The sequence below is a fragment of the Neomonachus schauinslandi genome, chromosome 5 (genome assembly GCF_002201575.2).
Source record: "Neomonachus schauinslandi chromosome 5, ASM220157v2, whole genome shotgun sequence".
Lineage (NCBI taxonomy): Eukaryota > Metazoa > Chordata > Mammalia > Carnivora > Phocidae > Neomonachus > Neomonachus schauinslandi.
This window is the reverse complement of record NC_058407.1, coordinates 80748586-80761924: the sequence shown is the minus strand read 5'-3', so window position 1 is coordinate 80761924 and position 13339 is coordinate 80748586. Positions and strand designations below refer to the sequence as shown.

Below are 13339 nucleotides of genomic sequence, written 5' to 3'. Positions count from 1 at the left end.
TGTCAATGTTTTGGTTTCAACAGCCTTTGCCAACACTGCGTGCACTGCCCAATGAGGCCAGAAAAATCTGGCAATTACTAAACTACCCAGATAAATGTGAAGTAGGTAGCAGTCTTTATATACTTGGAACACAGGGGCCACATAAAGCATACTAGCAGAAAATAAAAATTACTCTGGCCTTTCAGATGTGGACTAAAATATTGTAAAAAATATATAATTCATTATATTCTAACCCAAATAATGGGCTTTTTTAAAACTACAAAGTAATTTCATAATATATATATTCTGCAATCCTATCTTAAAAAATACTAGAGTAAAACTCCTATTTCCCTTTCATAGAGTATCTGTTTTATTTTAAAATTACTACTGTTAGCCTGTAAAATTTAAGTCTAAAGTCTGACCTAATTTCTAGCATCTAATCAAACAGTACAGTTCCCCAGAGAATCAGGGATCAGGACACTACAGCCTGCAGGCCAAATGTAGCCACAGCCTATTTTTTGTACTGGCCACAAGCTAAGAATGATTTTTTTGCATTTTTAAAGGGTTATAAGAAAAAAAAAACTGCAACAGATATCACTTATGGCCTCCAAAGTTTAAAACACTTATTGTCTGGTCCTTCTAAATGAATGTCTTTTTCCTACCAACCTGAATATAAATAATTCTTTTTAGTTCTGTGTTTTAGGTTCGTGCTCAAGACTGAAACTTAGGGTATGAAGCAAGTAGCTGCTGTTAAAATTCAACAAGAGTATGCATATTTAGTTTGCTCAAACAACAAATAAGTAATAGCAGATAAGTAACAAAATACTCCGCAGAAAATAGGGCTTCAAATTTTCACAAAAACTGGAAATGTAAAATTTATAGAAATTTACATATATCGTAACCTCCACAATTACTTGGAATAGCTCTTTAAAGTCTTCCAAAAGCATGCAAATATCAAATAAATTTCAACAGAGAAAGATGAGTAAACTTTTGAAAGGCAAATCAACAAGTCCGTGAAATAAAAAGAAATCAAAGATCAGAAACTAAAATGTCTAAGTTATAGTTTAGCAACATAAATTATATAAAGATATAAATAAAGTAGGTTATAAATATAAGAAAAGCTGAGCATGAGAAGAAATAAAGTACTACAAGTATTCTTTTATATTACTCTATATTTTAGATGATCTACATAAATGTCAACAAAGCAAATTTAAATTAATCTACTTCCATATCATATATACTACATTCACATTCCCTACCCTCCCTCCCCCCAAAAAAACTGTGTAAAAGCTACAAAATCTACTTTAAAAGGAATCCAGGTAATTTTCTGATTATCATGAATGCTGTGGTATATTAAAGCATTAACGTCAAACACTAAGAATAAACTGTACTTCTTAGATAGTAACTATATAACAAGAAAGAAGACACAGCTATTTTAGGCTCTTTAAGTAGAGGGCAACATTGTCAGAATAACAGACAACTCCTTTTTACTGTCTTCTGTTGTCTTTCTACCCCAAGTGTGGTCCATGTACCAAAATCAGCATCACCTGAGAGCCTGTTAAAAATGCAGGATCACAGGTCCCAACCTGAACCCACTGATTAGAATGTGGATTTGAGTAAGAAGCCTACTCCATTCATATGTATGTTAAATATAAGAAGCCCTGCTCTATTTGCAACCCCTTTTACCACATGAGGCAAAATCAGTTTTTTTTTAAATAAAATGTAAACTAAAATATTAAGTAATGTTGTCTAAAAAGTATCTTTTAAAAGTTACAAATAATGCAAGTTAATAAAATGTAATGGTATGATTTAGTAGTAGGCAGTATGTTGACAAGTATTTTCAATAACGTTCCTTGTATTTTACATTTTCATAAAAAAATGTTGGGAGAAAAGTTATAAATATTATAATCATGTTTTCTGAGTACCACTCTATAAGGGAAATCAAGAAGTCTGGTTAGAGAAGACTAGTAAAAAGAAGACAAAAACCAAACTTCTCCCAGTCTCTGGGACCTGGGAATGGATTTGAATGCAATCTTAATTCCTCTAAAGTGAAGTGAGAAGTGCTATATACCAACTTCTTTCTTTAACCTATAAATCAGGCTTTAGAATGAGATATTTGTACTATAATCAAACTATAGAAATTCAGCTTTTAATCCCCCCAAAAAAGACTTAAAATAGAATTCATTGTTTCTTCAGTGTGTATTAGATGTGTACAATCAGGAAGCAGTACATATGATCTTCCACTAGCGAAACAGACATATACACTAGCTGAATGATGGTTTACTTTAAAATTTTTATCCGTTATAATTCAGTGAAAGTTACAGAACACCTGTTTTTATAAGTTTAAACATGTAATGAGTTGTTCATCAATTTTCTTACCTCCTAGCATTACAGAAGTTAAATTCCACAAAATTGGTTTTCTGGGTCACAGGTACATGTTACTGGCAAAGCCCAAAATAAACGTTCAACTTGTATGGAATATAAAATTGATCAATTTCTCAGTATATGAAAATTATATTCCATCATATCATTATGTATTCCTTTCTAGAATTTTTTCCTATATGTTAAACTCTCATTTCATACAAATAGGTTAAATAATGTCAACTGAAATTATTTTACCTAGAGAAAAAATTACTTTCAAAAACGGTAATTTTTGAAACAAAATTCAGAGTTAATATGGCATTAATTTTTGTCAGAACAACACAGTAAATGAATAACTGAGAATTTCAATTTGCTTTCTAAATATCCTTTTACTTTAATGAAAACTTTCTCCAAAAATAAATTTATTTAAAAAAAAAAAATACCAAAAGGGGGGGGGGGGGATGGGGTGGCTGGGTGATGGCCACTGGGGAGAGTATGTGTTGTGGTGAGTGCTGTGTATTGTGTAAGACTGATGAATCACAGACCTGTACCCCTGAAACAAATAATACATTATATGTTAATGATAAAAGAAAATTAAAAAAATTCTACCAAAATAAAATTCTTTAAACATAATAAAACTTAATCTAGAAACACACGGCATAATACTCTTCAAAACACTTCTAAAATAGGAATCAGTATTTGTTCCCTTGTTCTTTGACTTTATAAATATAACAGTTAAAAAAAAAAAATCCCTGTATATCTTGAATGCTTAATGTAAGATGTGCTGAGTTGAAGAGAAATATTCAATGTGGAAAGAAACCAAAGCCAAAAGTAATACCATGGACACTGGATTAAAAAATGCTGCCTTTCATATCCTTAACAGAACATTTACCAAATAAACATTGTTTTATTTTCTATTTTAGCATAATGGAAAGAAAAATTAAGTTACATTAAATGATGTAACAGTTATGCTATCAATTATGTACATTTATCAATGTTCTTGCCTTCCTACCGTCAAAATGATGTTACCAGAATATATGTTAGCAAATTATGATAATTAAAATATTTTGATATAGTTTACAGAGAATAGATTCATATTTATTACAATTTTACTTACCTGTCTTGTCTTTGCTGATGTTTCAATAAAAGGAATTCCATAACTTCTTGCTAAGTCCTGAGCCTGTTTTGTATCTACTGTTCTAGAAGGCAAATCACATTTATTTCCTACTAGGACCATAGGTACATCTTCAGAGTCTTTAACTCTTTTTATTTGTTCTCTGGGGAGGGAAAAAGAAAAACACATTACGGCAGAGACATTAGTAACCAAAATTGTCCATAATTCTGCCCTATAAAATATGGCTGAAAGAAGACATTTAATATAATTTCTAGTTTCCAACCACACCAAATTTTCCTTGATTCTCCTTCTATTTATTTTTTTCTCCAATTTAAAGAGAGAATTTCTATGTCCCTTAAAAGATAAAATACCAAAAAAATATGGTAAAACTACAATCTAATAGGTCCATATGCAGGTAGGTCACAATGATAAAACAGAAAACATTGAAAAAATTCTAGGCTAAAAATGTGCTGTGCCTAACTGTTAAAATTATAATCTTAGAAACATATACTGTGTTATTAAATGTACATGTATTTATTACAAAAACATGTAAGGATTACAACAATGACATAATTTTCATGTTATCTTTCTCAAAAAGGAGAGCACCAAGTAGAAACATTCTGATTTCTATGTGGATAACACTGACATTACTACACTGTTTATTCTGTTAAAAGTCCTTCTACATGTTGATTTTTTTTCAATAAGATGTGTATAAACTCTAAATTCGGGGTAAAGTTATATTCTTTCACAATTTTAGGTGAATTTCAAAGATAGAGCATGGAATAAGAAGTAGAGAATGGAGGAAGAACTGGTTCAAATTCCCAGTTCCTCTACTCAATAGCTAAGTAACCTTTATAGCTTAACATACTGACACCTATTTACTATTCTACAAAAACAGTCACCCACTCAAATTTCTTTTTCTCTACCACTAGACTACAAAGAAAACATGCTGTAAGAAATGTATTAAAATGTTAACTCACTGTTACAGAACATAGCTAATGAATGGGATATTTAATAAGCACTTTTTTGAAAACTGTAAACCCTCAAAGAAATAGAATATAAATTATATTTAATAACAATTATTTTAAAGTAGTCAATTTTATGCAGATTTGCCAGATTCTTTACAAACTGTAATTGTTCTAATATTTCAATCTTTTACAACTTCAGAGTGTGTTTTCCCTCACTATCTAAAGCCAATGTTTATCCAGTTCCAAGAAATTCTACACTATACGCGATTATTTTTAAGGCTATTTCAGTGGTACCTCCTCCATTACCTTTTCATATTTTTGTTGATGGTATTCATTTTTATGATGACTCTAGCTTAAAGCCTTGCAGTGGTTAACAGCACAGGTTCTGAAGTCAAACAAGCGTAGGTTTCAATTCCAGCACCACTATCTATGCAATCTGGAACAAGGTACTCAACGGTTCTAATCCGCAGGAACTTTATTTGTAGAACAGGGAAATATTACCTACCTCATTATTATTTTAAAATTCAGATTAGGTAATTTATGCATGGTAGTCAGCAAAGGAAAGACTCAACAAATGAAAGATATAATTACTCCTCAATGTCATTTTATTATATTCAATTTAAACCCACCTATAATGGTGAATATCTTCAAAAGATTTAGTATTATTTATGGCAAATACACAAAGAAAGCCCTCCCCAGTCCTCATGTACTGGTCCCTCATTGCACTGTACTCCTCTTGACCTGCTGTGTCGAGAATATCCAAGAGACAGGTTTCTCCATCAATTACTACTTGTTTCCTGTAGGAATCCTGAGAGGGGAGAAACACAGTCTGGATTATTATGGTGCACCTTTTACTTTTAAAAAGGTGTTATATGCAACCCAACAACAAAAAGACAACCCAATTCAAAACAGGGTAAAGGACCTGAACTGACATTCCTCCAAAGAAGATACAAAAATGGCCATTACGCAAATGAAAAGATGCTCAACACATCATTAGGGAAATGCAAATCAAAACCACAAGGAGCTACCATTTCACACCCATTAGGATGGTTATTATTTCAAAAAAGGGGGGGGGGAAGACAAGTGTTAGCAAGGATGTGGAGAGACTGGAAATTTTATCCATTGCTGGTAAATGGTACAGGCATTGTAGACAACAGTTTGGCAGTTCCTCAAAAAAAAATACAGAACTACCATATGATCCAACAATTCTGTGCCTACATATATAACCAAAAGAAGTGAAAACAGGAAGTCAGACAGATATTTGTATGTCAATGTTCATTGCAGCATTATTTAGAATAGCCAAAATGTAGAGTATATACACAGTGGAATGTTATTCAGCCATAAAAAGGAATGAAATTCTGTATGTGTTATAACATAGAAGAACACTGCAAACATTATGCCAGACATAAAAAAGGGCAAATAACTGTGATTCCACTTATATGAGGTACGTAAAATAGATAACGTCAGAGAGACAAAAAAGTAGAATAGAGGTTACCTGGAACAGGGGGAGAGGAGATTTGAGAGTTACTGTTTAATGAACACAGCGTTTCAGTTTGGGATGATGAAAAAGTTCTGGAAATAGAGCTACTGGTTGCTCAATATTGTGAATTTACTTAATTCCACAGAACTGTACAGTTAAGAATGGCTGCGATGATATATAAGATATATAAGATATATGTATATATCTTACAATTTAAAAAAAAGGTTTACAAAACAGTATTATGCAGATTCAACAATGCAAGTGTTCATATTATTAACAAAAAGATCCAAATGCTCTATGAAAGAAAATAATTATTACAAAAATGGGATAGCTCTACCAACTCTATTATTCAGAATAGGATGATTTAAAATGGCAAGAAAAATCAATCAATTTACAAATAATTGTCATGCATCTATTTTACTTACAGTCAGAAGAATATATAAGAGAAAGGTCAATACTGAGGATTTTAATGCCCTTAGCCATTTCTGAATCCTGGGAACAATATGTAATAGCCAGATGGATACTACGATAACTCTAGAGGGCATGACTGTTTTATCCGCAAATTCTATGGGGCTTCTATAAAAGGGGGAGCAAGGAAGGGAGAAAGAGATGGATATCTTAAAGAGACTGTGCAACTCTAAGACTGAATAAAAGGAAAGGGAGTGGGTAACATTATAGAATCTTAAAATGAAAATGTGATTTTCCTCTGACTTTTGATTAATACTTATGCCTAAAAGACTTCATGTACTCTCTGCCAAAATAGGACTCAAAAAAGTAAGGAAAAGGGATGGTGCAATGTAAAGTCATGGGATAAGAGGAAGGGCTAAAAATGGGTACAAAGTGTAAACCAAGGACACTTCCTTATTGTTCCACATGTGGGCTATAGTATTAAAGTGCCCTTAGTTCAGGAATTACTGCATAGACTACTCTTATCATTAAGAAAATAGAATGGTCATTAAAAATCATGTTTTTGGTACAATATCTGAAAAATCTTTATAATAGAACACAAAGATATATATGTAGCATGATCCCAAATATATATATTTATTTATATATCCCAAATATATATGTTTAAAAACTGGTGGTATATACATCAAAATGCTAAAAGGGTAAGTTTTTGATAGAGTTAATTTAAGGAATGAGTAACTTATCTCTTGCTTATCTTTTTATTTTTTTGGTACTAGATGCTATATTAAAAATATTCCTTTCTATGAATTTTAATTTTTAAAAGTGCAAAAAGCTACCATAATAGACTATGATCTCATGGTTATCTTTTAAAGTAAACTATGCTTTCTAAATTGTCTATAATAAAAATTAATTATCCATCAGTCAGAAAAAAAGGATATCTATTTACTTTCTAAACAAGTTGTTTACTAAAGATTTGAACATTTGGTTGGCATTTTATTATTTTAATCTATTCCCTTAACTACTTGAAAGAACTCCTGTATATTATAAATTGAAAACCGGTGTTTTTAAAGTATGATGGAACAGCAGGAATTGAAGCAAAGTACAGTGTCTTAAAGTCAATCCATTCATTACCCAGGTGTAGCTATGGACCAGACTTTCTTTACCTATTGCTGTCACCTCACATTCTTCACTTACCAATGCTAACTTAAATTAACCTTACAGTTGATAGTTTTCTTAGTTTTTACATCTAAAATTTTCTCCCAACAATAAAATTAAAGACCATAGTTTCTGGAGCCTAAGGCATGGCTGGGGGATTACTCACTATCCACCCACATATAATACCTCCAAGATGTACCTCAATGAATTCCAATTTATAAAATTTTGAAACACTGTGTTCCAAAAGTATATAATGTGGAATATTAGTATTTTCTTTGTGTATTTCATAACATGTTTCCATGATGAATATTCTCCATCAAAGGAACTGAGAAACTGGAAAAACAGTCCTTATTCACCAGTACATTTCATTCCCATTATCTTTTCCCTTCTAAGCCCTAAAAAAAATTGCCAGCAAAGTTCTGAGTCACACTCAGTTACTGAAAAAGCTGGTTGGTGCATACATGATGTTCATTATATTAATTTTCCATACATTAAGAATGTACCAATTTCATCACCACTCGCTAGCAATGGATTTTATATTTTTATTTTTCTTTAAATTTTGTCAATTTATTAAGCTAAAAATTCTTATTGTTTTAATATCCATTTCTTTGAGGATTGTTACTTCTTTTTCATATTTCCATATTTATTCCCATCACCTGGAATTTTCATCTTTTCTGCACTGACCGGTATAATTTTTTAAAGTGTTTTCCAGTTTATTAAGACACCTTTAAAGGGGGGCACCTGGCTGGCTCATTCAGAAGAGTATGTGACTCTTGATCTTGGGGTAGTGAGTTCGAGCCCCACGTTAGGTTAGAGATTACTAAAAAAATAAATTAATTAAAAAAAACCCACACACCTTTAAGTGTTGTTTTATATACAGAAACTTATCTGTAGACCCAATTAGACAAATTTGAAAATTAATACTAAATCATTCAAGACGAGATAAACTTGTTGACCAGGACATCACTTTGTCAATTTTCTATTACAATTAATAGTAACCAAGTCACTCAGTATGTTCATCTTTTCACAGACTCAATTTTGTTTTTCAACTCAGGCAGTGAAACCCTAACATGGGAAGACACTACAGTAAACAAACAAAAATGGTATGTCAGATGCTGTGATAAGCATATTACAAGTATTATCCCATTTAATCTCCATCTTCATGCTGCTGATTCCATCAGATGCTCTTGTAAATATGAATAGGACTGCTGAAAATGTCAGCTAAAGAATTATTTGAGGATTTACTTTTGAAATGTTTGTAAGGTTTTCTTAATGCATTAAGTGCCATGAGTACTTTTCATGTATTGCTAAATATAATAACACCTACAGGAAAAAAGGAGAAACTCACTTTTACTCTCTTAATGCTCAAGTATTTTGTTACTCTTCCAAAAATTTATGTTAATCCATCATAGAATGATATGTTCCACACTACTGGTTATAAGCCATCAAAGGCTGTTGTAGACAGTTTTTTTTTTTTTTAAGATTTTATTTATTTGACAGAGACAGACACAGCGAGAGAGGGAACATGAGCAGGGGGGAGAGGGAGAAACAGGCTTCCTGCTGAGCAGGGAGCCCGATATGGGGCTCGATCCCAGGACCCTGGGATCATGACCTGAGTCGAAGGCAGATGCTTAACGACTGAGCCATCCAGGCGCCCCCAGACAGCTACTTTTCTTTTTTTTTTTTATTTTTTTTAAAGATTTTATTTATTTATTTGACAGAGAGAGACACAGCGAGAGAGGGAACACAAGCAGGGGGAGTGGGAGAGGGAGAAGCAGGCCTCCCGCGGAGCAGGGAGCCCGATGTGGGGCTCGATCCCAGGACCCTGAGATCATGACCTGCGCTGAAGGCAGACGCTTTAACGACTGAGCCACCCAGGCGCCCCAACAGCTACTTTTCAAAGACAGCTAGAATCATGTATAATAGCCAGATATGTTAGAATTATAATAGGAAAGAAACATGGAATTTGGGAAATAACAAACCCAGGCTTATTAGTTCATTCCCATCTACCCACTCCACTCTCCCTTGCATCACAGGGACACTTACTAAACATCTACTAAGTGTTATATACTATGCCAAGGAGTTACAAAGTTTCTGACTTCAAAGAGCTAGGTCTGGCAGAAGAGATACGATATACAAATAATTAAAACACAATGAAATAAATGCAACACCATATTCAGGACAAAGTAGGTAAATAATACCATACAGGGGAGGAGAGGGCCACTTCAGGTGATAAGGAGCAAAAAGAATGCATAAAACCATGAAACATATGTTGAGTACATGGAGCCAAGAAGTTCAATACAACTTTAACCTAGAGGGATTTTAGGTAAGTAGAAGTGAAACTGGACAATCAAGCAGAAGTCAGCTTATGGAGGGTCTTGTATGCCACATTAAGGAATTTGGAACTTCATCTTATACTAAATTACTGGAAGGTTTTTAAGTAGGAAGGAAACATCAGATTTACCAGATTCACTGTTAGCATTTTTATGAAAAATTATAGAAAGGGAGCAGGTTGGAGGCTGGAAGATGAGTTAGGAAGCTATTACAACAAATGATAGAACCTGAAGGCAGCAACAGCAGTACGGAGGGAGAACATTAGTTTAGAGAAATATTTAATGGGAAAAACTGGCAGAACTACCTCATACATTGCTGGTGGGAATGTAAACATTGCAAGCACCGTGGAAGCGTCTGACAGCTGCTCAGAAAGTTAAACATAAAGGTACCACGTGGCTTTGCAATTCTACTTCTAGATACATACCCAAGAGAGCTGAAAATACATGTTCACCCAAAAAGTATACACAAGTGTTTACAGCAACATTATTCAAAACAGCCAAAAAGAGGAGACAATCTAAATGCCCATGAACTGACTGATAAACACAATATGGTATTATCCATACAACAGAATATTATTCGACCATTAAAGGAATGAAGTGTTGAACTAAGTGATAACGAGGATGAACCCTGAAAACATTATCCCACATGAAAGAAGCCAGACACAAAAGGCCACATATTGTATGATTCCAACTATATGAAATATGCAGAAGAGGCGAATCCACAGAGACAGAAAGTAAATTAGTCGTTACCAGGAGTGGCAGAAGAGACTAGGGAGTGACTGCTTATAGGTATGGGGCTTCTTTTCGAGGTGACAAACATGTTATGGTCGTTTGTGAATATACTAAAACCCACTAAACTGTATATTTTAAAAGGATGAATTTTATCTCAATTTTTGTAATGGCAGTTTACTGACTAGGCATAGGAACAGAAGGGTAAGAGCAGAGGAAAAGATGATGAGTTCAATTTGGGGCAAATCGAATTCCATGTTTATGGGTTGTTCTGGTGGCCATGACATGGAGGCAGCTTGCTATACAGATCTGATGCTCAGGACAGAAATCTAGGCTAAAGATATACTCCTAAATCTTCAATCTAGGGGCAGCTGCAGAACTCCACTTACTTGTGGTATGAGTGCGGGCAAACTACTTTAATGTCTCATGTACTGTAAGCCATCGTTCCTTCAGCAGTAAAAGTAGGTAAATAATACCATACAGGATTTTGCATAGGTTAGGATTAAAGACTATGAAAATCCTTTATAAAATGAAAAGTGCTATAACAACTTAACTGTATGATTTTATATATTACATTGCACATGCTATTACAGGCCAAAAAGGTTAGGGGCTAGGCCACTGGCTACTATGAACTATACGGCAACAGTAGTATTCTGTCTTTATAAGATCACTGAACAACTACACTTGGACTACTTTTTGCAAAACTGGTCACCATATTTCAAAACAAATATAATGGCGCTGGACAAGCTCCAGGGAAGGAGAGCTAAAACTCTGAAGATTACAAAGGATCTGTTTTGATTAGGCAGCAAGGGTGTTAAAAGAGCTTGTTCTCATGATAGAAGTTTTGATTAAGATATTAAGTGTAAAAATAAAGAAAACAAAAATTTCTTTACTAAATAAAGAATACTTTATGAGAATGTTGAATCTTTGCTTAAGACTAGAGAGAATAAAATGTGTACTACTTGCAAGAGATAAAACTGGTTCGAAAATCTGAATAAACTCAAGGAAAATCTGCATAACAGATTTTGAAAATAAAGATATAATAAGCATACGTCTGTAACTATTGAAGTCATGTGGCATTCTGCCATAAATTATCACTTGATGCCAAGGTTAGAATGTGAGGCAGGATCGAGCATGGATCCAATCTTAAAATTACAGATGCCAATAAAATTTTCATGTTTTGTATTATATCTCTCTCAGCTCTTCTTTAATTGGCCTAATACCAAATTCTTTATCCAAGATACCTCTGCATTGTCCAATCTGTTGAGGCTTTAAAAAGGGGAAGAAAGTAAATATGAAGTAACCTAATGGTAGATAATGTTAGTGACTTTTCTCCCTCAAAAATGAGTATTTACTTTTCCCTCTCAGAAAGTATTATGCTCATTTTTAAAAACCAAATAGTACAGAGATGAGTCTGACTAAACTACCATATTTTATGTACATACTCACAGTTTTTATATAAATGGAATCACACTCTACACAATGTACTATGATGCAGCTTCACTTACATAATGGGTATTTTTCAATGTTAGTACGTATAGATCTACCTAATCTTTTTGACAACTATATAATTTGTATAGATATACCATGATTTACTTTACCCATTGGTAGCCATGCGGATTATTTCCATTTTCAAAAGTCATAAACAATACTGCAAGAAACATTCCTATGTATTATACATCTTAAACATTTATCCAATTGAATCGTTGGGATAAATTCCTAAAAGTGAATTACTTGGTCAAAGAACATGCAGTTTACATTTTGATACATACTGCCAAACTGACTTTATAAGAAGGTACACTTCCACTACCTCATTAAGAGTACACTTGCCTACACACCCTTCCCAGCAGCCAATATCAAAGTGAAAAATTTCATTGTTTTGAACTTGCATTTTTATATTAATGAAGTATCTTTTTATATGTTTATATGTCATTTATTTATTTTTGATGGACAGGCTGTCTATTTATATCCTTAGCTTCTTTTTTATTCCATTTGGATGTTTGCTTTTTTCTAATTTATATATGAGAGCTTCCTGATGGATATATGATGCAAATACTTTTCCCAGGTTTCCTTGTATTTTTAATGATGTCTTAATTTTCATATACCCAAATAGCTCAATCTTTTCCTAGATGTTTTCCTAAGTGGTTTATGAATATTTTGAAAAAGGGAAGGATGCCTACTTTTGTCAGTGAAGAAAAATGTTTAATCCCAATTCCATGAATACAGAAGCTAACCTAATGTTAATTCACTCAATCTGTATTACTTAATACTGCAAGAACAAGGATTGAAGACTGATATTTTATTTCAACAGCTGTCTGATATTTAACAATGAAATGTATACAAGGTAGAACCAGGGTTCTCACCATGGGAGAAAAAGATAATGGAGGAAGGTGAGGAAGAAGGAACTCATGATTTTTAAATAAAATATATTTCTCAGTTCTGTCCATTGAAAAGGTTCTAGAAGCAGTGACACCCCAGCAGCAATAAGCATACCTAACATCTAGGTCTTTTTTTTTTTTTTTCTTTAATCTCCACACCCATGGAGGCAGCCAGGCACCCCTCTAACATCTGGGTCTTAATTTCTAAATACCATCCCCACCAAAAGGAACTAGGACTCCTAGGACAAATGGCTGAATCCAGGGTGAAGACACAGAAAGTACAACGTGCACCTGGAACACACTGTGCCAGAAAATAAGAAAGAGCTCAGAAGCTGATGGAGGCCTGTCAAAAGGATACAGAGGCCAGCTTAAAAGGGATTCATTGGCCATATCAAAAACAAATCTGAGGGGCGCCTGGGTGGCTCAGTTGTTAA

General features: G+C 33.5%; 1 protein-coding gene across 3 annotated transcripts in view; it reads right to left on the bottom strand.

Annotated features, from left to right (window-relative positions):
* KRAS (KRAS proto-oncogene, GTPase) overlaps positions 1–13339 on the bottom strand; it is a 45443-nt gene that overhangs the window by 13335 nt on the left and 18769 nt on the right. For all 3 annotated transcript variants that reach the window (XM_044915444.1, XM_021690533.2, XM_044915445.1), the window contains exons 3-4: positions 5052–5230; positions 3458–3617 (exon numbers count right to left, since the gene is read on the bottom strand). In XM_044915444.1, coding sequence (XP_044771379.1) covers positions 3458–3617; positions 5052–5230 — 339 coding nt within the window. The remainder of the gene's footprint in view (positions 1–3457; positions 3618–5051; positions 5231–13339) is intronic.